The sequence below is a fragment of the Pogona vitticeps genome, chromosome 4 (assembly GCF_051106095.1).
Source record: "Pogona vitticeps strain Pit_001003342236 chromosome 4, PviZW2.1, whole genome shotgun sequence".
In the NCBI taxonomy this organism is placed as follows: domain Eukaryota; kingdom Metazoa; phylum Chordata; class Lepidosauria; order Squamata; family Agamidae; genus Pogona; species Pogona vitticeps.
This window is the reverse complement of record NC_135786.1, coordinates 25,479,910-25,507,234: the sequence shown is the minus strand read 5'-3', so window position 1 is coordinate 25,507,234 and position 27,325 is coordinate 25,479,910. Positions and strand designations below refer to the sequence as shown.

At 40.1% G+C, this 27,325-nt stretch overlaps 1 protein-coding gene across 2 annotated transcripts in view; it reads right to left on the bottom strand.

Moving 5' to 3' along the window:
* STK4 (serine/threonine kinase 4) overlaps positions 1 to 27,325 on the bottom strand; it is a 95,436-nt gene that overhangs the window by 45,718 nt on the left and 22,393 nt on the right. For both annotated transcript variants that reach the window (XM_020789219.3, XM_020789218.3), the window contains exons 7-9: positions 26,901 to 27,038; positions 26,070 to 26,198; positions 23,048 to 23,234 (exon numbers count right to left, since the gene is read on the bottom strand). In XM_020789219.3, the coding sequence (XP_020644878.2) occupies positions 23,048 to 23,234; positions 26,070 to 26,198; positions 26,901 to 27,038 (454 nt within the window). The remainder of the gene's footprint in view (positions 1 to 23,047; positions 23,235 to 26,069; positions 26,199 to 26,900; positions 27,039 to 27,325) is intronic.

The following is a 27,325-nucleotide window of genomic DNA, read 5'->3' as shown; positions in this document are numbered from 1 at the left end:
GCCAGATCTACATACTCCTCATCCTTGCAATCTTCATATGTACAGAATTTGTATAAATGACCATCGTGTGTCTCCGAAATGAGTCATGATGAGTGGCCTTAAGATGAGCCTCAAAATCAGGAAGGCTCCAAGCTTATTTACCAAAATGACTCATAGCTAAATGCAATATTGTTTCTCAGTATGACGAATTCCTACATGTATTATCCCACCTACGCTCGATGAATCCGCTCTAGAAGAGCAAATCAATATCTTGAGGAGAGTTAAAGAAAAGAAGAGCTATACAGTTCTGCGCTACTGCAGTACATTTATCCTGAACATATTCAATACAACTTTAAACTTTAAAATGACATAAAATCATTCAAAAGTGCCATTACACATTATGGTTGGAGCAGATCAGAAGAGTTGCTATGAAAAGAGTGAGAATTAGTGAAAACATGGCATGGCTGAAGTAGCATGATAGATCTGTGCAACTGCTTAGGTAATTTAAAAGGGGAAATGAAACGTCTACTCAGCCCAGTTAGAGCAAACTTCTACATGGAGCATTTCAAAAAACTTGCCCTGGCTTCGGCACCCTTCACACCCACAGTCTGGTTTCGATATGTGGATGACACCTTCACAATTTGGAACCATGGTGAAGAAAATTTGTAAGAATTTCTAAACCATCTCAACAGCATCCACCCAAATATGCAATTCATATACAATTCACCATGGAAAAAGAAATAGAGGGCCAACTCCCGTTATTAGATGTCATGGTCGTGTGCAAAACTGACCTTCGATTGGGACACAAGGTCTACAGAAAACACACCCACACAGACCGGTATCTACACAAAAACTCCAATCACCACCCACAACAAAAAAGAGGCATAATCAAAACACTGGTAGACTGTGCAAATCGGAACTGTGAAGCTCAGTTTCTCAGCACTGAACTCAACCATCTGAACTGGACCCTACAGGCAAATGGCTACTCCAAAAGTGAAATCACAAGAGCCATCAAACCAAGAAAACAACAGCAAACTGAAGAAGAAAAACAGCCACCCACAAATAAAGTATTTCTGCCATACATCAAAGGGGTCACAGACCGCATGGGGAAACTTTTGAAAAAACACAACCTACAAACAGTATCCAAGCCCACCACAAAAATACAACAAATGTTATGGTCAGCATAGGACAGAAGGGACCCCCTCACCACTGCAGGAGTATACCAGATACCTTGCAATTGTGGCCAGATATATATTGGAACCACAAAACGAAGCATCCACACCAGAATCAAACCACATGAGAGACACTGCAGACTAAAACAACCAGAAAAATCAGCAGTAGCTGAACATGCCCTAAAACAAGCTGGACATGAAATTCTATTTCAAAATACTGAAATACTGGACAACACCAGCAATCATTATGTCAGACTGCACAGGGAAGCCATTGAAATCCACAAACATCAGCAGAACTTCAAAAGTAAAGAAGAAAGTTTGAAACTCAACTAAACTTGGCTCCCAGCACTGACTGAAAAATACAGCGTCCAAAAGGTCAACAAACTCTACCCAGCCACAAGGCCCAGGGATCACTACACACAAAAGACCAGCTAACGACATCCATCAATAACAGTGACAGATAAGATCTTCTCCTTAGCACAACAATAAACCCACAACAAAAACACACTGATCACCATAATCACCCATCTCCTGAAAAGGACAAAAGCTGATCTCACAGCCGTAAACACTCCCAAACAAACTGCACCAGAGCACAGAGTGCTGTCCTCTGAAGATGCCGGCCACAGAGACTGGCGAAACGTTAGGAAGAACAACCTTCAGAACATGGCCAAAGAACCTGAGCAACCAGTGCTAGCTCTAACTTGTGTTTTGCAAACAGGACACATGTTTTGCCCAAAGGTGGTAACATTTCATTTCCTTAACCTCTCATTTAGCAGACGCCACTTTTTAGGTTGAAAGGCTGGAGAAGGCATTTATCCAAGAGTGTCATTCCAAAAATATATAGTACAGCGCTAGATGGATCAATTGCCCAATTGCATACAACACACTTTCACGTATTTGTTGCTATGGAGTAAAATAAAAAAAAGTAAATTACCTAAAATAAAGCATAACTCAAGTCCCAGCTGGCTCTCAGGACTTTATCCTTGCCTTTATTTTGAGGCCTTGAATAAGGATGCAATCTATCCTTGACTTGGCAAAAATCTCTGAAGTCTTTTATTAACTACAGAACTAAAACCCACTCCTTTTGTTAGAGTGGTGGCAAGAAGAGGGCTTTGTTTGCCTCTTATACACCAGCCTGCAAGGTACTGTGTTATCCTATTACAGGGCTAGCTTAGGAAAAAGAAAGAAAAGAGGGTACTTCTACTTCTCCATGCTTACTTCTAGAGAGGAAAAAACCTATATGCTTTCTTCTGAGCTGGCTGGATAGATCAGTGGTTTAGGTATCTGGCTGCAAAGCCAGAGGGTTGGGAGTTCAATTGCTGACTGTACCTCCTGTGAGGACAGCCAGCCTGTGTGGCCTTGGGCAAGCTGCACAGTCCTGGGATGCCCCCAGAAGAAGGGAATAGGAAACCACAATAAGTCAGAATTGACTTGATGGCACATTACTACTACTACTACTACTACTACTACTACTACTACTACTACTACCACCACCTTTTATTCCAGAGCCAAGAAGTTATGATCTTTTTATTTCTCTTCTCTCTTGGACAAAAGCTGCTCTGGGCAGAGCATTTTGAGTGAACTGATGAAAAGCAAAAGTTCAAACAGCTCCAGTTTTAGCTGTGTTACTCAATCAAGAAAGCACTCAGAATCAAGGGGAAAAAAGAATTAAAAATAAAAATTCTCAAACGTAGGGTTCTTTCTTTTGAAACTGTTGAATGCAATTCAATGTGTAATCCTTTCCTAAATCTCATGGCCAAGGAAGGATCTGAAACTAGATCCTACAAGTTTTCAATCAGGGTACTCTAACCCTCTACAACCCTAGGTCAAAGAGCACAGGGTTTTGCCATAATTATTTTCAGCTTGACATATATTCTTTATTTCTCATTCTTTCACAAGGCCTTCCATACATGACACATGGAGACACTATGGAATTCTCATAAAGGTAAACAATGGGCACTATGTAACACACAAACACATTGCATCACAATGGAGTGGGAAAACAGGCATGTGAGGGATTGTGTACATAAAATCTAAAGCTAGGATGGGCTAGCCACAGGGTTCGACAAACATAGCACCATCACTGCCTTATCAGCTCAGAATTTCCTACAGAATAAAAGCTGATTTATTCATACTGAAAGCCTATTTATCATCAGTACTATACTGTAAAAGAAACTTTTCTGCATTGCTTGTATTATTAAAGTAGATACAAAGAATCACAATGAAAAAAGGTATTGGAATTTACCCCAACATAGAAGACTAAACATCGCAGATGTGTTTCAACATACAGAGGATCAATATTCTAAACAGCTTTATGGTGAACCTCAATAACAGCCTAAAATATCGATCCACAAGACGCCAGTGATTCTACATTGCATAAGATTCAAATAACTTTTATTCTTCATGAAAGTAGGCTGATGTTTAGTTTTATTTATGTATTTTGTGTGGCAGAAGAAAGTCACTTTCCTCAGTTGATACTCTTGCAAAGCTGTATTACGGGGTGAGTTACAGAAGAAAGTAAAAGCTGGCTGGATAGCTCAGTGGTTTCGGTATCTGGATGAAGAGCGAGAGGTTGGAAGTTTCGTCTCTCACTGTGCCTCCTTGGAGAAGAGCCAGCCTATGTGGCCTTGGGCAGGCTGTGCAGTCCCAGGATGCACCCAGACGAAAGGAATGGTAAATCACTTCTTAGTATTCTCTACCTGGAAAACCCTGGAAAGTGTTACAACAGAGGACTTGAAGAAAGTAATTTGCCATTCATAATCCTAATCTGACACAGCATCCCAAGCAAGAACTCAGGAGGAGCTCACTGATCAATGACTGGAGTCACGAGGTTGGGAGTTATATTCCCCACTGTGCCTCCCAGGAGAAGGGCCAGCCTGTGTAGCTTTGGCCAAGCTGCACTGTCCCACACATACACAAAGAAGAAAGCAATGGTAAACCACTTCTGAGTACTTTATACCTAGAAAACCCTGGGAAGGGTTGACATAAGACAGAATAAGACTTGACAGCACATTATGATTGTGATTACAAGATACAGTCTTTGACTGGTATTATATAACAGATATGAGTTTTCACCAAAAATCTGAATATCAAATATATGTATAGTGTGCAATGCAGCACCACTGTTAACTGACAGCTTGGTTTTTCGTTAAAACTTGTATCTGTTATATAATACCAAAGACTGTGTCATGTTGTTCTTGTTATTATTTCAATGCAGTGATAAAGTGGTACAGATGAACACTCGTCTTCATGAATAACTGCATCACATAACATTGCTTTGTATTTTAACAGTTCTTTTGCAGCATTTTTTAAATGCGGAGGTTTCTTGTTCAAAGAGAATAGGATAAACCTGACAGCAACCCTATTATAAAGCTATTTTTTACAACAGCTATCTTCCTTTTTCATGCTAACAACCAGTGCAACAGGAAAGAAAGACTTCTATTATAAAACGACCTTCAGCTCTTTTATATAAAATCCATCAATACTACTTCTTTTGCAATTACATGTTTCATGGTTGCCTTCTGATGCTCCTAGACTTAATTATACTCCTTTTATGTTTTCTGATTTTACAGAAAATAATTGTTGCTCTGCATCAGAAACAACAGAGTATAAGGTTGATTGAACTGAAATATTTTAGCTTAATTTTTGTTCCAGAAGTTCTGAGTCAAATAACAGGTAAACACAAGACACAAAGTTACCAAAATCATGACACATTGACACACCATGCATCACACACACATTTCTTAATATCCACTAGGAACATGTTCCCATATTAAGCAAGGAGGTCCGATGGAAGATATCCAAACAAAGTCTAACAGTTCAAGTTAGGCTTTCTATAGTGGTTACACACCTTAATGTAGTGAGGGAGTTTGAATGTGTCAGTGAGGCTTAGAACAGTGCTGTCAGGAGGCTAACTCCATTATGAGTCTGGACTCCTAGCAAGCTCAACCAAGATTGAATGGTCATAGCTGAGATACCAGACCAAGATGCATCTACCCTCTTCAAGGGTAACAGTCACATCAGCAAATGACATAATTCTGACAACGATGGGAGTGGCAGCTACTCAGCAGCAGTGGTAGCTGAAGGTGACACTGGTGAAGGAGGCAACAGTGGTGACACTCAAGCTAACTTTTGTTAGTACTGCAGAGAAGGTGACAATGGTAAACCATGACTGAACTTTCCTTACCATGAAAACCCCATGATGAGACAGTCCAAAATGAAACAAGAGATAGTGCTGGAAAATGAGATTCCCAGATTGGAAACCATTCTGTCAGCTACTGCGAAAAAGCAAAAGACAAGTACGAACAGCACTGTCACTAATGGCGTAACAAAATTAAAGCGGAAACGACATCTAGGGGCTGACATGCACAGAAGTTTTGTGACAAGGTCAGTGGGGGATGTAACTCCATCGATTGGCATGATTGTCTCTTCTACAGGGTCCAGGTTCTTCCAGTTGATAGACTCCTTCACGTTGTTAAGCAACTCGGATCTGAATTTGTCTAGTTTTTTTTTATTATTTTCATTTGTTTATCTCTTATCAGGTCTCTGAAGACATGTACTGCCTCTTCTTGGATCTTATCCCCCTCGACAACCAACTGCAGTCTGTAGTAGTAAGTCATTGGAGTGGAGTTTTGTCAGGGCCGCTTCTTGACCCCCTGGTGAGCTGTCCTTGCCACTATGTGGTACTGATAACAGAGCTGAGGCCCCATCTGTTGGCATCTCTTGTGGGAGTGATGTTTCCAACAAGGTTTCAGGTAACCTAGCCCAAGAGAACATTTTTATTGGGCCTTCTCTAGGCATCTTGGTCAGGGCTGTAGACTTCTCAAGGTGGATGACTTCTGAAAATTTGCAGTCATTTTCTCCAGTTTCCCTGATTTCAGTTTCAGCCAATTCCTGCAGCTCTGTTGCTTTTTCTGTTCTTTATGAGCAATTGGCTCCAATTTTTTTGTCAGATGCCCCAAAACGTGGCCTTAATGGATCTTGCACAATGGAAGGCAGAGGAGTCCGTTTCTGCTCTGGCGGTATTGACAGCCTTATGTCTAAGTCAGGAAAAAGTCCCTTCACTGCAATATTAAAGTTGCTCAGAAATTTCCTCATCCTTGTAAGCGTAATTGGGATGGCAAATTTCAAGAGCGATCTCAGTAGATGTGGGAGACCCGGAAATCTTTCAATGATTTCATGGTCAATTTGTCCCACCTCTGTTCTTAATAGCCTGCTCAGGGATTCCAGATCTTTCTGCCTGTTGGTCCAGCACACCCTGTTTGCAAAATTATCCACAATTTTGAGGGTTATTTGGTTGGTTTGCAAACGCAACGTGGCAGTGGGAGTTGCATGTACTCCCCTTCTGGCTGTGGACTCAACTGTCACATCACTATTTTCCAGGTGAATAAAGTTTAGCAGAGTTGGATTGTCACTGGAGTACCCATGTGGCAAATCCTGGATTTTGTCTAGTTGCAATTATATTTGTTGAAGTTCATGGAAAATGGCCAACACTGTTTTTCCAGGCAGAAAGCGGTGTTCCCCCACCATGTTGAGCAGTTGTTTGATAGATGACATTAATCCTTCTGTTATTTCTGTATTTAGACTTGCAGAAGCTTTGGCTGTTTAATGTAAGGGAGTTTGTATTGCTACAGTAATTTTTCCACTAGCTGCCAAGGAGGAGACAGCAGTTGATGGAATTTCAGCAGATAAGACAAAAGTGTTCTCGTTTGCAACACAGTTACTGTCTCTAGTTGCCAAGCTTTCTGATTCTAAAGTTATGTGTCTGTTCAAAGAAGCCAATGTTACAAATTCATTTACTGTCTCAGTCCATACCATTAAGGTGTTGAGACAGAGTTGTTTTGCTGTCATGGTCGGTGACTTCTTCCAGAAGGAGTCCTCTACTGCCTCTTCTTCCCCACAGTGGAGGGTTCTTCAATCTGATTTTCAATTTCAGTAGAAAAAGACACAGAACGATTCACTTCTGTCTGAAGCAACAGTAGAAAGTACAGCTGTTGCCTCTATCCTTATCAGATAAGAAGAAACGGTTTGCGATTTAAAAAACCTGAAGTCTCGGGAGATTTTGTAACGTACCCTAGTAATAACTTCAGTGTCTGCTAACTCAAAACGTAAGGTAAAGGTAAAGGTTCCCCTTGACAATTTTTGTCCAGTCGTGTTCCACTCTAGGGAGCGGTGCTCATCCAAGTTTCCAAGCCATAGAGCCAGCGTTTTTGTCCAAAGACAATCTTCCGTGGTCACATGGCCAGTGCGACTTAAGACACGGAATGCTGTTACCTTCCCACCGAGGTGGTCCCTATTTATCTACTTGCATTTGCATGCTTTCGAACCGCTAGGTTGGTGGGAGCTGGGACAAGCAACGGGCGCTCACTCCGTCACGTGGATTTGATCTTACGACTTCTTGATCTTCTGACCCTGCAGCACAGGCTTCTGCAGTTTAGCCCGCAGCGCCACCATATCCCTAACTCAAAATGTACCAGGAGACATAAAACACACTTGGCTGAAAGACTACATTTAAAAAAAAACTATTAAAAAGGCTATTTAGCAGGAACTAGATAAAAATTACTAAACTATACAAACGAAGCTAGATAAAAGAGCAAAGGAACAGGATAAAAAGCAAAAGAAGATTAAAAAGCAACGAGTAAAGGAATGCTGTCGCCACACCCTGCTAGAACCGGAGGGTGGAATCCCCTTTTTCACGTGATTTTGCACTCTCTATTCTATATGGATCTCTGCAGAAAATATTCAGACCTGTTTTTGCTGAAGAAGAGGGGATGCTTAGATTGTGACACATTGAGCTATATTTTGTCAACAAGACAGCCAGTTAGAGTGGAGAACATGGCAGTCTTTCTGAACCAGATAGTGAGAAGCCGCAGTTTGAGACACAATGCATTTGTAGATTCAGCTGATTAATAGTTTGTTCTTACCCTGTCTAGGTGATTTTTTTGGTGCGTATGCCAATAAAAGTTCTGACTGACTGACTACTAAACTCAGTTGCCTGTGAACCAGAACTGCTGATTGGAACCATAGATATTATTAGGGAAGAATGCAAAAAGACCATTCCTGTAGTAAAAAGAAAAGAAATACCAAGATCAGTGGTTCCCAGCCTCAGGTCTCCAGATATTCTTGGACCACAGCTCTCAGAAGCCTTCACCACTAGCTGTGCTGGCCAGGATTTCTGGGAATCCAAGAACATCTGGGGATGCAAGTTTGGGAACCGTTGATCTAGATAGATGACAAAAGAAACAAAATTTTAAATGACAGGCAGGAAGCAAAAGTAAGAAATAGAGTCAGAATCCCCAAAGCTGCTTTTCAGCTATTATCATGTAGAGACAAGGAGAACTATTACAAAAACCAATGCAAAGAAACAGAGGAGAACTGCAAAAGAGGAAGAAGATCCAAGAAATCAAAGGGAAATTTAAACCTAGATTGGGAATGCGGAAAGACCAACAGGGAAGCACACTATTTGATCAGGAAAAAAATAAAAGGTGGAAACACTATACTGAAGATCTGTATAGATGAAACAACAGACACTTTTGAAGAAGAATCCTATGATGAAGAACTTGCAGTTCTTGAAAGTGAAGTGAAAGCTGTTCTGAAAGCACCCCTACGGTCTCTGAAAAGATCTAGAAACTCCAAGCCCTTTAGTTTTAGCTATAGATTGGGCTGAAATCAAATTCCCTTACTCTGTTCAGCAAAATCCTACCTGTCTCACAGTTAGAGGCCACCGAGTTCAGCACTGCCTCTATGTACCCTTCTTTTTATGTCCACAGAATAGGACAAGGGATAAATAACTCATGGAGCCTCAGGTGGAGCCAGGTCTGCAAGTTAGTACAATCAAGCATGAATACTAAATCTTAGACCCTGGCTGCATATCTTGTTCTGCTCCCTCTCCCCCCCAAGCACAGACTAACCACAATGACCCATTGCTGAAATGGGGACTGGGGAAAGGATTTCCAGGTCAAAAGGTATAATGTGCAGCTAAGACTTGAGTGCCAGCACTTCCCATTTTAAAAAAATGGCATAGGGCTTATCGATCCGCAAAAAGCAGCGAAGAATGAAGAACAGCCTCAACATTGATTTGTTCTGAATTATGTTCTACTCTTTTATTCCCAAAACTTCCCAGAAAGCCGGTGAAGATGAAAAGTGCCTTTTATTTAGTTAGCTAATTTCTATTTCAAGGCTTATATAAAACCTAGGAAAATAATGGCTAAAAATAGCATTAGAAAAATATGGAGCTGGCTTTTGCTGAGGTCCACTATCAGGCCATCAGTATTATCTACACGGACAAGCAGTGACTTTGCAGCGTTCCAGGCATAGATGTCTTTCCTAGCCAGACCTGCAGAATGAACCCAAGATTTAGATACTCCAAGCAGCCAGAATGAACCCTCCACAGGACCATCATACGGAGTAAATGCATGCATTCTGAAAGCAATGCAAGTGTTCTATCATCAAACTATAACTTTTCCACAATTGTATACTGGTCACGGCATCTCAAAAAGAGATCAGAAAGGGTGCAAAAGCTTGTAGCCATCCACGGCTATGAGGCAGGCATCAAGAAAGCTTCTTAACAAACCTTTTTCAAAGTCCAGAGATTACAAAAATTCAACACACTTAAACTTGCAAGCTTGTGACATGCAGAAGAATCATTCTCTTTGATACCAATGTTCCAAAGCTACCATACCTAGTTGTCTGAATAATAAGAACAGTTTGGGACGTACTATATTTTCAAAAAGTATGGGGGAGATACCTAACATCCTAGGAGCTTTGCTTTCTGCTAAGGAAGAACAAGCTGGTCCAGAGCAGCAAACTCAGTTCCACAGCAACTCCTTCAGCACTGGAGATGTCATGGTGAAAGGTTTAATGTGCTTTAGGAGGACACACAGAGACATCTTAGTAGATCACCTGGGCATTGGCCCTCAATTTCAAGAAATTCAACCTCTCACAATTCTTCCCTGACACAAGAAGGAAAGGGTGGTGGTGGAGTCAAGTAGATATAAAAAATGAACTTATGGCTGAGTGGTTGTTGTGGTTTTTTCGGGCTCTTTAGCTGTGTTCTGAAGGTTGTTCTTCCTAACATTTCGCCAGTCTCTGTGGCCGGCATCTTCAGAGGACAGCACTCTGTGCTCTGGCTGAGTCCCTTTCGGGGGGTGGGGTGTAACATGACGTTATGCCTTCCAAAATACAAAATTTGGAGCAGGGAATGAGACAGGAGGGAAAGGAGAACAATATTTCAATTCACCGAGGGCAGCAGAAATGAGGCACTCATGCTGCCAGCATGGGTCCATCAAAATTAGGAAGTGGGATCAACATAAGACTTCTCCAAGGGCTGCAGTAATTTGTAAGTATTCCATCTCTTCTTCCAAAGAAGAAACAGCACAAGAAGGAAGAATCAGGACTGGGAAACTATTTCATTTCTCAGCCAATCAATGGCCACACTACCTCCTGACATGACTAATTGAAAATATTTGTGCGTCAATATATATGTTGTTGCATTCAGGAGATTCTAATACAAACAATGTTGGCAGTAGAGTTAGGTAAAGACCAAATTAAAAGAAATTGCTTAACACAACTGTGTCACAGAGGGCAAGTGATTTAGCACAAGCTACAGAGAGATTTAAGAAAACATTAAATTTTAGTTATTATTGTTACTGGGAATTAGAAGCCCTTGCTGACATAGTAAATGAAACTTTAAAATGAATCAAAACTTATCCAATTTAAAATGCCTGAGTAAATAAATATGTTTTTACCTGACATCTGAATGATAGCAGTGTTCCCATCAGGATAGATGGAAACCACTGCCAAGAAAGCCCTCTAGCCCGGAAGTCTTTGTTACTTTTGGTGAAAATAACAAGTGGAGAAGAACTTTGCTGAATTATCTTAAGGAACAGGCATGCTAACATGGAAATAGGCATGTCACATACAGTGGTGCCTCGCTTAACGAGTGCACCGTATAGCGATGTTTCCGTATAGCGATCCCTTTTTCGGGATCGCTATACGGAAACATACCCGATCTTCGCAATGGGGAAAACCTGCACTGCGAAGATCGAGTATTGCAGCGGCCATTTTGGAGCCGCCGAACAGCTGTTCGGCGGCTCCAAAATGGCCGCCAGAAGCCCGGAAATGGCTGCCGGCAGCCGTTTTCACGCCGTGCCCTCGCTTAGCGAGGGCGCAAAAATGGCTGCCGGCAATTGGAATCCTCGCTGAACGGGTAAGTAAGAAAGGTATTGGAACGCATTAAACTAAGTTTAATGCGTTTCAATACATTTTCCCTACCCGTTTAGCGATGATTCCGCATAGCGAAGGTTAATCCGCAACGGATTAACCTCGCTATGCGGGGCACCACTGTACTTTGTAATTTATAGTTACAGGGTAGTCCCACTGTTGCAGCAGAAATCAAAAGGTTTTGAACAGTACTCCTCCTCCACAAATACAGATTATAGAAAATACTATTATAATAGCAAATGCTAAACATAGCATGGTCTCTGGCTCCCTTTTGTGGCCAGTACTGGTAACATCATCATTAGAATAGATTTTTAAAAAATTCTCATTTAATATTTTTAATACAGTATTTTCAGTGTGGATAAGTTAATCAGTAGATATTAATCTCAGGGATAAAGGGGTCCTACTGCACTTCTGCATCAATTTATCTAAATGTCCACAAAGAGGCTAACTGTGTAACTCTTGATTATGGGGAATGCTAGGCAGTGACATGGGGAATGCTAGGCAGTGAATACTTGTCACAGCATACAAATCGAAGATACAATGTAATCCCCTTAGAGATCTCTGGAATTACACGCCACACCTGTGCACTAGAATCATAGAATGATGAAGTTGCAAGGGTTCTATAAGGCCAATGAATCCAACACCCTGCTCAGTGCAGGAATACAAATAAAAGAATAACTGCCAAGTGGTTGTCTAAATTTCTCCTGAAGGCCTCCAGTGTTGGAGCACTCACTACCTCTCAAGGTAATTGGTTCCACTGTCATACTGCTCTAACAGTTGTGAAGTTTTTCCTGATATTCAACTGGAATCACGAAGCAGCCTTTTCCTATTTGTGTCCTCCTAATATGTTACACTACAAATTTCGCATCTCCAAAGAATACCTATGTTTGGGGTGGATTATGGAAGTTATAGTCCACAACATACAGAAATCACTGGATTGGAAAAGCCTGCTCTAAGTATGAACTATGAAATGGGGGAAATTGGATAGATAGCTTCCTATGTCAACGTCGGGGGGGGGGAGGGATTAGCTATTAGATACAGAATGTAAAAACTGCTGGGTAAAGGTTCCCCTTGACATTTAGTCCAGTCATGTCTGACTCTAGGGGGCAGTGCTCATCCCCGCCTTGAAGCCATAGAGCCAGCGTTTGCCCGTAGACAGTTTCCGTGGTCACGTGGCCAGCGTGACTAGACATAGAATGCAATTACCTTCCCACCGTGGTGGTACCTATTTATCTACTCGCATTTACACGCTTTCAAACTGATAGGTTGGCAGGAGAAAAACTGATAGACAGCATGTTAATTTCACACACCATCTCAAGAAAAAAATGGGGAAAATCCTGCTTCAGAAATGCATGAAATATACTCAAAATAAAATCACAGACATAGCCAATTCTTTTTTACCATCAGTAACATGTCATGAAATACGGAACTACTCTGATATTAATGACACCAATTCTATTGCATTTAAAATACCATTTAGTAAGTTGGATTATTAAAAACTCTTTCCTCAGAGAAAAAAAATCTACCCGGATGATAAATTTTTACAGCTCAATCAATTTAACTGAATGTGAAAGGCACATTACTGAAGAAGTGATAAGGTGAAAAATGGTGATTGAAAGCAGTTTAGAGGGACAAACGCACACACAGCCCCAACAGACCGAATTTGGTGCAGGTCACCTTCCTAAGAAATAAAATTACACCAAGACAAATTAACACGACAAATGTATCAAGCCTCATGAACCTCAAATGTGAAAAGGTATACAAAGCCATTTAATGAAACTTTAATCAGACTGCTCAGGCTATTAAACTGCAAAGCACTAATAACCAGGAGGGGTACAACTCAGTACTAGAGAACACACTTTATACATAAAAGGCTCCAGGCTCAGTCCACAGGATCTTCAGTTGAAAAAAAGAATCTGCATGTAGTAGATCTGACCCACAGCAAAATAGGCAACTCCTTTATAACTCATTCTTTCAAATTACTCTTTGTACTCCACACTTCTATCTTTCCACATGATGGGAGATCTCCCAGTGCCAAGGTCAAAAGTATGGCACTTGAACAAGGACCTCAGAGAACTATAAAATTTTAAAACAACTCTGGGTAGTTTGAAGTCGCAGTGGTCCATCACAGCTGACATTTATCCCTGAAAGGGTTAATTCTATTGTGAAATCAGATTATCAACAAGGTTCATATAGGTTTCAAGGAAAAAGTTGTTTTTATGGTTGAAATGATTCCAGGTAACCTTGGCTTGTCTACTTCTACAAGCGTCATTCATCTACATTGCTTTTATGTACAAAAATCAAAGAGCTACTGAAACATGTAACTTTGAGAAGCTACAGGCCCATTCCAATTTGACAGTAATTAATTAATTAATTTGATTTATACCCCACCCATCTGGTCTACTCTAAAAGACCACTCTAGGTGGCTTCCAATATAGTAAAAACAGTGAAATAATACAAAAAATTACATAAATCTTACTGTAATAAACACAATACAACGATAGAATAGAAAATACATAAGGAGAACTTATAGCAATAAAAAAAGTTGCAGGTGCAAATACTAATTATAGGATTTTATTTACAAAAGTTACAGACAAGAACTTAAATCATATTTCAGTCAAAATAGAAGAGTTTATAGCCTTAAAATGCATAAATCTTCAATAGTAAAAATCTATAAAAGTCGAAATACATTTCTTAACCTTTTAGCATATCCAGATATGCAGGAAATATATTTAACAATTTAACATTTAACAATATTTAACCATGTGCCAGTTAACATTTATGGAGAAAATTCCACGATTTCTTTATCTGCATCTGTTGCTCGCTTCTGGAAATGAAGTCTGCTGCTGCATTGTTGCCTCCTGCTCTTTGGTGCCTGGTGCCAATTTACTCTCAGAGCAGTTTGCTTCAGTACAAAACACATCCCTGATTTTCTAAGTTCTACCGCTTTTGCCAATCTACTACACTCATAAGGAAACAAAGCAATGTTTATATTTTGGCTTGTTCCCTGGAACACCTGCTCTAGTAGCAGACTGGCTTCATAATAATCTGCTTTCATACAACTTTGCTAGGTAAGCAGAATGATTATGAAGGAGATTGGAAGGGAACTAATTTGCTATACTGTAACTACATTGCTGTACTGTAGGAGTTTCATGGTTTAGGAATTTTGTTTCAATGTTTTCATATTTTTTATCAGTGTTTACATTGGTCCACACTCAAGTGCTAGCTTGCTAAAAAAGAGATTCTTTAATATAGGGGTCCCCACCCCACCCATCCATGGCCCATGCCGGTCCATGGGCTTCCTAGAACTGGGCCGCGGAGACAGATCTCTGCCCCCCCGTCTGCCTGCACAGTGGGCATGTCATGCTCGCTAGTGGGTGTGTCGCGCCTGCACACATGCACAACATGCCCACCCACGAGTGCAGGGGTACCCCTGCCCCCCCCGCGCATGGAGGCAACAACCCCCAACCAGTCCACGGTACCAGAAAGGTTGGGGACCGCTGCTTTCATATCAAATTCCTTACTTTTTGCAGCAATGTTATTTTATATCAACTTTGCTTTCTCTGTTGAGGCTTTGATGGAGAGCTGGCTCATTGTCTTGCAATGACTTTAGCACACTGCTATTGAAGCCTCATTTTCTTAAGCACAAAACACGTTTTCAGGGTTGCACTTTTACACTCCCCTTAGTTATTTTTAGCACTCTATACATACAAAATTTAAAGCTCTGGCACCTGTACCTTATTATCCCCTCTCCTCTATTTTGTACTCCCTTTCTCTACCCTCTAAGTTCCAGTTCTCTCTCCATATTAGTTTCTTGCCTTTTTTATCTTGTTTCATTTTCTGGATTTATCAATATTCCTCAATGAGTTTGCTATAGATACACACAAGGCATCTCACAGCAATATACAGTAGTCCCTCAACTTACGAAATTAATCTGTATTGGAACGGTGACCGTAACTCAAAATTTCCGTAAGTCGAAGCACCATTTCCCATTGAAATGCATGGGAACAGGATTAATCCATTCCAGCATTTCAAAAAACACCAAAAAAAACACACCAAAAATGAACAGCACAGCACAGAAACATAACCACCCCCTCAGCCAAAACCCACCCAGAAGTTTCTACAAAGTAAAAGGCAGCACCTTATCAGGCAGACTGAAGCCTCCTCCAAAGGCACTCACTCCTCGGCAGATGGCAGCTAGCGCCAGGCCCCGGCCAGTGCATAGGGCAGCTGAGGCAGCGGCCCTTACTCATGAGTAGACCCGCACCAGAGACAGGAAGGGAGCGCACCAGCTTCCCGCGCCCGGCAGCAAACTGGAGCCACCCTGCTTCTCCTTCCTCCTTCTGCGCCACCACTGCACGTCACGTCCATGGAGGAGCCCCTCTGACCCGCGCGCCCCAGCCCAACACCTTTGGGGGCACTTACTCATGAGTAGACCCGCAACTTCAGCTGGCCCTGCTCATGAGTACACCCGTGTCATGGATGGGCAGGGAGCACACCGGCTTCCTGCGCCCCATGGTGATCTGGAGCCGCCCCCGCCTCTCCTTCCTCCTCCTGCCCCACAGGAGTAAAAACATTCCCTGACCCCCTGCTCTAACCATTGGGCAAAAGAGCTACAAAGAAGCAGCTTCTTCGCCACCAACAGTTTGAATTTCCCGCCTTTTCCCCCTGCCTTTTTCTGTTCTTACGTCAAAGCTCCAGCCGTAAGTCGAAGCAAAATTTTGCAAGCGGAACTGTTCGTAAGTCGAAATGTTTGTAGGTAGGGGCGTTCGTAAGTCGAGGCACAACATACTTGCCAGGGGCAGCTGGAAATGACTCTTAAGTACCTCTGAATCTAGGAGGGGAGAGGGGAGAAATGCAGATACACGGGCATCTAAATTTTCACTGACCATATGTGAAAAGCTCGGGAGGAGGGGAAGAGAAAATAAAATGCTCTTGAATTTTCACAAAGATACACAAGTATTTACTTTATAACAATGTCTCTATTCCACCTATCCATTTCAATAGCTGTTTCCGAAAATGGCTACCACTGAAGGTCATCAAAACCATTTAATATCAGGAGTGTGCATGCATACACGCACGCACACACCCTCCCCCAAAATACTGAAATGCACAAGATCAAATCATAGGGCAACTCAGTCTCCAGAGGGGTTAAAAATGCATAAGAAACAAAACTTCCTTCAAAGATTGAGAAAAGGAAAAGTAGGGAAGGTCTGGAGACTGGAAGGGAGTGCTATGTAGCAGGTATGGCTTGATGGCTAAACAGGATCACTACACTGAGCCACATGATGCGGTATGTGCCACTGTTTCTCTCCTGTTTCTTAAGACCTGCAAGGATTTCTGATTCCAGAATTTTAAATAATTGGCAAGTGATGAAATAAGAACTATAATCTTATTTCATATCTAGGATAAGTCACACGCACACCCCAAACCATTATTGCGCGTACCCTCCAAACAAGCCAAGTGAATGGCTTTTCCTAGAATCCTCCAGAAGTTCTGACTCACTCTAAAAAGAGATTCCTTTTCACTGTTTAACACCAAAAAGTAACTTTTTAAAAAAATCAAAGCCTGAACTGGAGTCCATTCTGGAGGAATATTTTTGATGCTCTGTGCAGCCCTGGAGCATTCCAGTATCTGAAAATCAGATTCCAGACCCACCATTTCCCACGCTTGGGTGAACAGATTTATGAACAACTAATGTACAATGAACACTTATGTGACAGAGTAGATAGTTTGGCCATCACAGCCATTTCACACTTTACCTGGCAGCAAATTCTGGTCTGCTACCAAGACAAACAGGAAATCACAGAAAAAGTTTCTCTGACAACTGCAGTTGTAGTTGGACTTTCAAAAGAAGTCCTTCATTCACACATCATATTTTAGAGGCATCTTCATGAGCCAACCAGCCCTCATACCGGCTACTGTATTGTAATAATCCTGCTTTTAACTCATTAAATATATTACCACGAAAGAACATCCCATTGTGTGGTACAGAAGTTTCACAATTCCGTATCTGTTAAAACCTACAGTGCAGCTCCCCCTGTTGGTTAAACCCTGTAAATACCTTGTATTCTATCCTGATTGCTTTCATTTTTCTATATTTATTGTGCATTCATGGCTCTGTTCTCAATCTGCTTCTCAGGTAAAGAAAAAACACAGTTCAAATTGCCAAAGCATTATACTGACACCCATCTGGAGCACAACCTGCTTCCCCCATTATCCATATCTACACTAAAACAGCTTTTTTGCCTGATTGGTTTGGACATTTACAATTAATGGAAGAGCTGCTGTAAGACTTTTACTGCTAAACCGTTTATTACCTCTACACCTAAGTCCCATAATTCAGTATGGGTTCTGCACTGCAACCTGATTAAGCCCTCTGACTGAATAGTAGTTGTGCCCAATCCAAAAGAAAGAGTCATTGCATTCACTACACACAATCATTTCCCATAGAAATTCATCCTGAGGAGAAGAAAGACCACTTACAATCAGATAAAGGGAGTAAATTGTTTGTCAGGAACCCTGTGATTTATTATTATTATTATTATTATTATTATTATTATTATTATTATTATTATTATTATTATTATTATTATTATTATTATTATTATTATTATTATTATTATTATTATTACGTACCATCAAGTTAATTCTGACTTATGGCAACCTTTCCCAGGGTTTTCTAGGCAAAGAATACAGTGGATCCTTGACTTACAGATGGCTTGACTTACAGACTTTTTGAGTTACAGACTTCTCTGGCCGCAAAATTTAGGTTTGACTTGCAGCCTGAGAATTGACTTACAGACCAGAAAAAAACCAAAATGGAACAAAAACGGCCTGTTACGGGATTAATCGTTTTCAATGCACTGTAGATCAATGGAGACTTGACCTACAGACTTTTTGACTTGAGAACCGCCTTCCAATACGGATTAAGTTCTCAAGTCAAGACCCCACTGTACTCAGAAATAGTTCACCATCCCCTTCTTTTGGGGGGTGCTCCAAGACTGTGCAGTTTGCCCAAGGCCACTTTTCATGGGAGGCACAGTGGGGAATTGAACTCCCAACCCTCTGGCTCTGTAGCCAGAGACCTAACTCACAGAGCTATTCAGCCCAGTGCATATTATGCTCCAAGACAGTACACTAATTACAGCAAACAGGAGACTATGCTGGAAGCTTAACAGAACATCCAGGATGCCGGAAAGTTACATCAAAAAGAAGGTAGACTTAAAAAAAAACTATAGGAAAAAACTGGACCTAGGAAAGCTAAGAAGCTTTGAAATTAATCAATAAATTAGCTGACCAAGAAGTTTTAATGGAAGTGAATATGTGCAAATTCAGTTCTAATGCTAAGTCTAGCAAATGTAACAGGCATCCATCTTTGCCCCATTTCTACAGATGAGAGCGAAGAAAGGGCCATTCATCCCTGTGGTCACAATACATTTAAAGGCACCCTTAACCCCTTGTATGGCATGAGAGGTTCTCTCTTTTCTTATATCAGAGGTATCAAATTCTCACAATGACCACAAATTTTAACTGATTACATAGACAAACCATACACTTGTAGTTGCCCAAGGTCAGCGAGAAGAAAAGGCAAGAAATCAGTTTGCTACAATGCCTACCCAAAAATTAACACTTCAGACAATTATTCTAGAGTTAACAACAGGAACTAACAAATACCACACAACATGCTGTGGGAATGATGTGGTTAAAATCATGGTGTGATAGGAAGGACTATGGCTGATGATTGGAGAGAGGGGGCTGATCACATTTTTAAATGTGTCCCTATGTGAAAATAAATCATGCAAGCAGATGAAGCAAACCTTTCTTTTTCATATGTTAAATATTGGTAGTGTTACAGAAAAAGTTTCATTTTATTTTTTTTACTTGCAGGGCATTTGTGGACAAACATCCAAAACCCAGCAGCTGAAATCCTGTTATGCTGTTCAAGTTATGCTGTACAAGGCTGATATCATCGGCTGCAGCATTTTTTTTTAAATAAATTTCCAATTGCCCCATCCCAAATGTCCCAAGACCTCCATGAAATCCTTTCATCACGGGAAAGCCGCTCAGGAATTTGGGGGATAGGTTGTTCCAAAATTTCCAAAATCTCTGCTGCTGATATTAGTCATCTGGGGAGTTGTGATTTCAGAAACTGGGGGGAAAAAACATTCCTGCCGCTCCGAACAATTTCCCCAGAATGAAAAGGATTCCATAGGAGCCTCAGAACCCAATGAAATCTCCATTTGGGGGAAAGTGGACATCTTTTTATTTCGAAAAATTCACTGCAGTTGATGCCATCATCAGCTTTAAGTGGTGCATCTACAGTACATGAGTTATTCTACTTCTGCAAATGCACAGAATAGTGTGTACAGATACTACCACCTAATGCACACACCAAACTAAAGTATATTCCACAGAGAAGATGAGAACATGTTTAATTTGTAAACATGTGGGTATATAGATACTTAAGAAACATTAATTTGGTGACATCAGTTGCCTATATCTTACTCTGCTGACTGGCCTAACTAGCACTAATTCATTTGTGTGGGTTACACAGGTTTAAGAAACTATGACTAGTTTGAAGCAGGTTTTTTTAATTTCCCGAATTGGACCACCAGATAGAGAGATTACAAGAATACTGTATCAACAAACACAGTTTTGGTAAAGCTTTGACTTTCCTGCTGAATACATGTCATTTCTCAGGTTATATCCCCTCTAGTGGAGGAAAAGAATACTTTTCAGCAATATGAACAACCATACAGAGCAAGGCATGCCTGTGATTTTATTTTCTACAAATAAGGATATGTAAACATTTCTGTTCAAGCTTAAATTAAAATGAAGCAAATTCTACTACAGTGGTGCCTCGCAAGACGAAAGTAATTCATTCCGCGAGTAGCACTGTCTTGCGAAAAGCGGTTTCCCATAGGAATGCACTGCAATGCATTCCCATGGGAAACCTTGCAAGACGAATGAATTATTCGTCTTACGAGGCATCGGTCTTGCAGGGGGAATCGTCTTGCGAAGCACGGCCATAGAAGAAGCCGTCTTGCAAGTCACCAACACGATCGCAAAAACCATTCGTCCTGCGGGTTTTTCGTCCGGCAAGGCACCACTGTACTCAACATTCAGAAAACATATACAGTGGTGCCTCGCATAGCGAGGTTAATCCGTTCCGGATTAACCTTCGCTATGCTGAAGCATCGTTAAACGGTACAGAAAAGCCCATTAGAACGCATTAAACATGGTTTAATGCGTTCCAAATGGGCCAAATACTCACCGTTTAACGAAGCTTCTTAATGGCCGGCAGCCATTTTCGCGCCCTCGCCTCGCTTAACGAGGGCGCGAAAACGCTGCGGGCGGCCATTTTAGGCCATTTCCCGGCTTCCGGCGGCCATTTTGGCCGCCGAACAGCTGATCGGCGGGGGTCGTTTTGCGAAGATCGGTAAGCGAAACGCTTACCGGTCTTCGCAAAGCGAATTTTTCCCTATGGGAAAAACGTTGTGCGATCGCATTAGCGATCCGAAAAAATGGATCGCTATGCGATTTAATCGTTATACGGTGCGCTCGTTAAGCGAGGCACCACTGTACAAAAGATACCATTTTAAAGCCTTTCTCATAATAGCAACTTTGCATAAGGACCAATCAATGGTTACTGGATTGGGGTAAACTTGCATCTACAAGAGTTGTTATTCATTGAAAGAATGCTTCTTAAGCAGATATAATGCAAAGAATATATAATAAAGCAATAATCTACGAAAACTGGTGTACATCCACACAACATTCTCCAGTCAACCGTACAACGTACATTCAGAAAATGCAATAGCCATGATTCAATCTCTGGCATACCACCACCTCAGGCAACCACATGACCTGCACTGTGACTACGTCCTACCAAAAGCAACCTAGTGCTTCTGTATTGTTTCAAGCTACTAATTACAGTTCTTAAAAGCATTTTTATTTCTCCCCTGCTATCTCCAGGGGAATTGACCTCCTTTCGATATATGTCTCAAATTTATCCTTTTTAACTCTGCATCATGCCATTCTCTTGCTATCCACAATGCAAAACACCAACAGTGGAGTAGAGCTGTAAGCTTTCTATTTGGCATAGAAGAAGAGTGCTGGGTGAAATGTACAATTAGTCAAAAATAATTAATTCTTCATCCAAGCAGGAGATCTTAATGGCATTATCTCCAATAGTTTTGGGATCTACAGTCTAAAGAGGATTTTTGCAGAACAGTATAATACTTGTTTCAGTTTTAACTATTTCTATATTTCTACTCATCATATCTAACAATATTATGAAGCAGTGTCCGTCTGCATGCATTTGAGTGAAGACGAAGAAATGCAGAGGACTTATGAGCTGCTTAGAACCTTCCTCACCTTGCAGAAATGAGTCAAGGTCAAATCACACATGAACTATTCTGGTTACTACAACTGTTGGCTATCGTCTTCTAAAAGATTACTTGATCTACACCACGAGTTCTTAACCTGTGCTCCAAGAAACCTAAGAGGGCCATAGATAAGTTACAGAGCTCTATAAACCAGTTGCAAAATATGTTTTTTTTCTTTGATTCTCTTCTTTTTACTTTGAAAGTTATCTTTTATGAAATACATTTTCAGAGACAAATTTCACTGAGGTAGCAAGAACTGCTATTATGCATGACAAGGAAACTTGCAATTGTCATAATCACTGTTTTATGTCATCTAGAACAGTTTGCCATCAGTAGGAAGTAGAAGAAAATATACTCTATTGTCATGATGACAGATATGTCTTTGTTCGCATCAATTCACAAGTAATATTTAACGCAAAATATTTAGCCTTTTCAAAAGTTCACTGTAATTCTTTTGTGCCAGACTAGTCATAACATTGTTTAATATGTATGTTTATTCGAACCAATCACCTTCTCACTGAAATTAACTTTTGAGCAGAAATAACATTTTGTGTTTTATCTGAATTTTGATTTGAGTTTATTTGAATTTCAATTTATTCCCCTTTTTTTTTCCAGGATCTGGCCATTGATCTGATTTGATTTCCCACTTTTTCCCCAGAAAGGGGACCTAGAGCAACTTACAAAAAATTTAATAATCAAAATATTAAAACAATTGCAAATACAATGGACAAAATACCATTTTCTAATTCCTTGCTGTGATTCTTAAGCATGTGTAATTATGGTGCCTTGGTATGTTGTCCATGCACAGTGCCAAGAATCATGGCCAGGAGCTTTTTGTTTCTAAGCAACATAGAAATGTGCTCAAGTTACACAACAGGATTTCGACCAAACAAGTTCAGTATTTTTTTTACAAAATTAATCATTAAAAGGTACTAAATAAAATATCTTTAAAACCACTTAAAGACACATTTAAAACAATTAAACAACCCCCTCATCAAAACTCCTGCATGAACAGCAATTCACTTACTAAAAGCTTTTTCCAAAACAAAGATGGTTACCAGATTTTTGCTTGAACAAACAAGAGTGAGGGAGACCCACCTATTTTTAATTATTACTTTTCTTTGTAAATTTTGTTTTATACTCTGTCTCTATGTGAAGGGAAATCAATTTCTGATGGGATAAAGTAAATGTCATGCAAAATTTCATGCATATGTACCTTTTTCTGGGGAGAGATTCAATATGAATATTAGTTACATCAAATATTATTATAAATGAAGCACTCACTCTTCATTGTTCCATCATCGTCCTCATCTTCTGTATTGATAACCATTGTTCCTAGTTGTGACTCTAGAGTATCATTGTATTCTATCATGGTGTTGATGCCGTCACTCATTCCGCAAGCAGCTCTCATCGTACTCGTCTCTTGTCCCCTTGCCCGCACCATGGTCCTGGAATCAGTTTCATCCTCTTCCTGTAAACAGGTACAAGAGCATCAGTTAGCCTAAGCAAAGTATCAGGATGGGCTCTCCAACACTGCAGGTAAAAAATGAATGGCTTATTTTTTTTTTTTTTTTTTTAAATCTGATCCTAAAGCACCCCTCCGTAATAACCTTACCTTTATTTATTTTCATTCTTGAATGGATAGGAAAATACCATACAGGCATCTCTGAATGCAAAAAAAAACCTAAACTCTGTACATGTTTGGTGATCTAAGAGTGTTAAAAAGCTTTGGGGAAATTCATATAATTAAAATAAACAGCAATGTTACATTAGGTGAAATGAATTTTTTAGCAATCAACTAGCAAAACAGTGAACACTTTTTTTGTAGCAGACACTAAGCTTCCTTCCAGAATACTGTATATACTGAGGCAGAGGTCAGCCTTTTATCAGACAAAGATAGAACTACAAGAGACTGAAATTACATGTCAACATCCTGAATTTACATAGCATTTGTTAAAAGGGATATTTTATGCTAATGCATATTTGCAGAAATATAAATAATGAGGAAATTATAATAATGGCTTAGTTTCATTTCATCCAAACCCTCATCTTAAGTTTGAACTTAGGAATTCTGACCAAACATAATGAAACGTTTATCCGTCTCCTTTAAATAGTATGCTGCTAACAATAAGCAGCACGTTTCATTCTGGAGGGACAACCCAGGATGTTCTTGCATAGAATAACCACCACCATTCCATTCAATAGGGCATTGTGGTCCAACAGTTCATGAGCTGAACCAAATATGTTAAAAGACTTTTCATTAGCATAATGTTTAGGTTTAAGAGCCTCAAGATATATGTAATAGAGTAACATAAAGGATGATTGAAATGAAATTATCATTATGGCACTAAACAGAATGATTTTAAAAATATACTATAATCAGCTTACGTAATACTCAGAAGTTATTCACACACACATCACGACTACAAATCATTCAGACATCCTCTTTTTATAATGCAGTCACAATGAGCTTCATGTAGGCTGCATATGTCATCTATCTCCTTAGCATGATAAAGATAGAAGTGAAAAAGAGGAATAATCTATGAAGGTGCCTTATAGAGATCCATCCAGCGCAGCAATGCCTGCTCTGAACTCTTGGGGTTTCAAGTAGACCACATGGGCTAGCTAGTTAGCCATTCATTCATTCATTCATTCATTCATTCATTCATTCATTCATTCATTCATTCATTCATATACCCGTTTTATCTTCATGGGGGATCCGAGGTGACTCACACCAATTAAAACTGTACAATAGGTTTTAAAATACTATACAAAACTATATTTTAAAAGCAATCGAATATTAATCAAGATTAAAACAAAGATTAAAATAATTTAAAGATATTTTCTTAAAAATAACTAAATTTCATAAATACAGCATTGCAAGGACCACCACCACCCCACTTATTGCTTAAAAGAGGAAGGTCTTTGCCAGATGACAGAAGGACAAGAGGAAGGGGGATAATCTGACTTCCCAGAGCAGTGCATTCCAAAGCCTGGGAGCAGCTACTGAGAAGGTCCTCTCTCAGGTCCTCACCAAATGAGCTTGGGAAGATAGTGGAACACAGAGAAAAGCCTCCTTGGAAGATATTAAAAGCCAAGTATATTCATATGGAGTGATATGATACTTCAAATAGCCTGGACCCACGTCATATAGGGTGTTATAGGCAATAACCAGCACTTTGAATTGAGCCCCAAACAGTCTGGTAGTGGGTGAAGCTGTTGTAATGAGGGATTTATATGCTCCCTGTAACCAGCAGCTGTGCTCTTTAAGATACCCTTTTACTTACACATGCTATTCTGTTTCCCCGAAAATAAGACCTAACCTGAAAATAAGCCCCAGTATGATTTTTCAGGATGCTCATAATATAAGCCATACCCCAAAAATCAGCCCCAGTTAAGTGAAACCCCACCCTCCATGATTTTGCAGCAACCAGAAGATGACATGACTGTATTTGAATAAATATAGATCGTTGTACATCAAAAAAATAAAACATCCCCTGAAAATAAGCCCTAATGCGTTTTTGGAGCAAAAATTAATATAAGACCGTCTTATTTTTGGGGAAGCACGGTAAAAATTGAAACCAGGACCTTCTTTGTGCACAGCATGTAGCCCAACTCTGTGCTACAGCCCCTGCCTTCAAATTCATGTCAGAACACTTTTATATCAAGTCACTTTTCACGTCTACCATATGTCATCTGACACAGCTGGTTCTAAGGCAGGAGGGTACTGATAGTGTTGCTTACTTATATTTTTTATTCTGTTTTTCAATTTTAAAAAAACCAACAGGTTATCAAAATTTCTTATAAGGAATAAGGAAGTTCCTGCAAACAGACTTACAATCTAAATGGCACATTGCAAAAGAAAAAGAGAGAAAAGTAGGAAAAAGTGAAGTGAAAGACTAGTTTTTCACTTAAAAATGACCCTCTTCACCCCATAACTTCACCACTTTTTCACAAGCGCTTGGCTCCAATGGGCTCTGTGAGAGCGTCTAATCCAGCTAATCAGTGAGGTTGCATGCAGTTCACCATGTTATCTACTGCTGCTTCTGTTAGAAGAATTTTTGTTAAAACAGAGTGAAGCTCAACGAATAAATGACACATTGTCATGTCAGTTAGTACTGGAGGGAGGAGGGAGTTAACCATGCTATTAGAGCAGTGGTTCCTAATCTTGGGTCCCCAGATGTTCTTGGACTGCAACTCCCTGAAATCCTGTCCAGGCCAATTAGTGGTGAAAGCTTTTGGGAGTTTTAGTTGGGAACTACTGTACAAGAAGAAGCACAAACATTTGAGCAGATTTGTTACTTACTGAATTTTCTTCATCATCATGGTATAATTCACGCTGCTGAGCTTCCTGAATTTTCAGTTTAACGTCCATCGCCTCGTTGATCATATCACGCAAGATGAAAACTCCTTTGGCATTTTTTACAAACGGATGCTAAAACACATATCAAAAATAAAAAAACTTATTTTAATTTTCACATGCAGAAGGACAGCTGCAGAAGCTATGACAACTAAATGAGCCTAATTTATGAGGCGCCAGTCATCTGTTACTGTGTGCGTGGGGGGTGGAAGGATTGTAGTCCTTGAGAACTAAAGGGTGAATGGAAATTAGCAAATAGGAGAATTATTTTAAAGGGTGAATTATTTTAAAGAGATGAACTAAAATCATATATATATAATGCTAGTCCATACAATTTTTACCAGCACAAGTGCATACAATTTTATAAAAAGATACATAATAAATTCCTGACTTTCAAAGATTCTACTGGGTGTACTATCTGGAATCCTGTACACTCCTCTTTGGGAGTAGATGCATAGGTGCAGGTCCCAATCATCTCAAACGTCTAATACGGTGTGCAATTATAATGGCTTACTTCAACAGAATCCTTGCTGCAATGGTACATATGAAGTTTTTTCAAACCTTTAGAGAAATATATTAAAGACATCAGGACTAAGAGACAAATTGAAGGCCCAGAAATCACTATTAAAGGGGACAAAACATAAATAGCTCATCAGAAAAGCAAAAAGAAGTGTTCCAGATGGCGCCATTTGTTGTGCGCCTGCTAATCTCTCCAATAAGAAAACCGAGGAAAAATGCTTTTCATTCTCTTCATATTCCAGAATGGCAGTTACTGACTTGAAGCAGTTGTGTCGCAGTGGCTCTCTGTTCTGGACACTTCACAAGACACTGTTTCACAAAATCTGTGAATTCATCAGACCAGAGTTCCGGCTTTCGGAATGTTGGAGGCGGATTTGTTGGAATCATGAAGATTGCCTGCAAACAACAGTATTTGTATTAGCTTCTGTTTCTCTTATTTTTTAAAAAATCGTATCAAAGAAACACACCTGCAACATCCCTTCAGGACAAAAGCTCTCCTGGTATTCTTTTGTAGCGACTGGCAAAGCTCAATCTGGAGTTCTGAAGGATGAACACCTTCACCCCAGAACCTTTGACTTCATGTGGTCCGCACTTTCATGTATACAGGCATAAGCACATCAAGTATAACCTCCTTCAAACCCACTAACTCTAACACACACAATTTGTTAACTAGGCTAAAAATG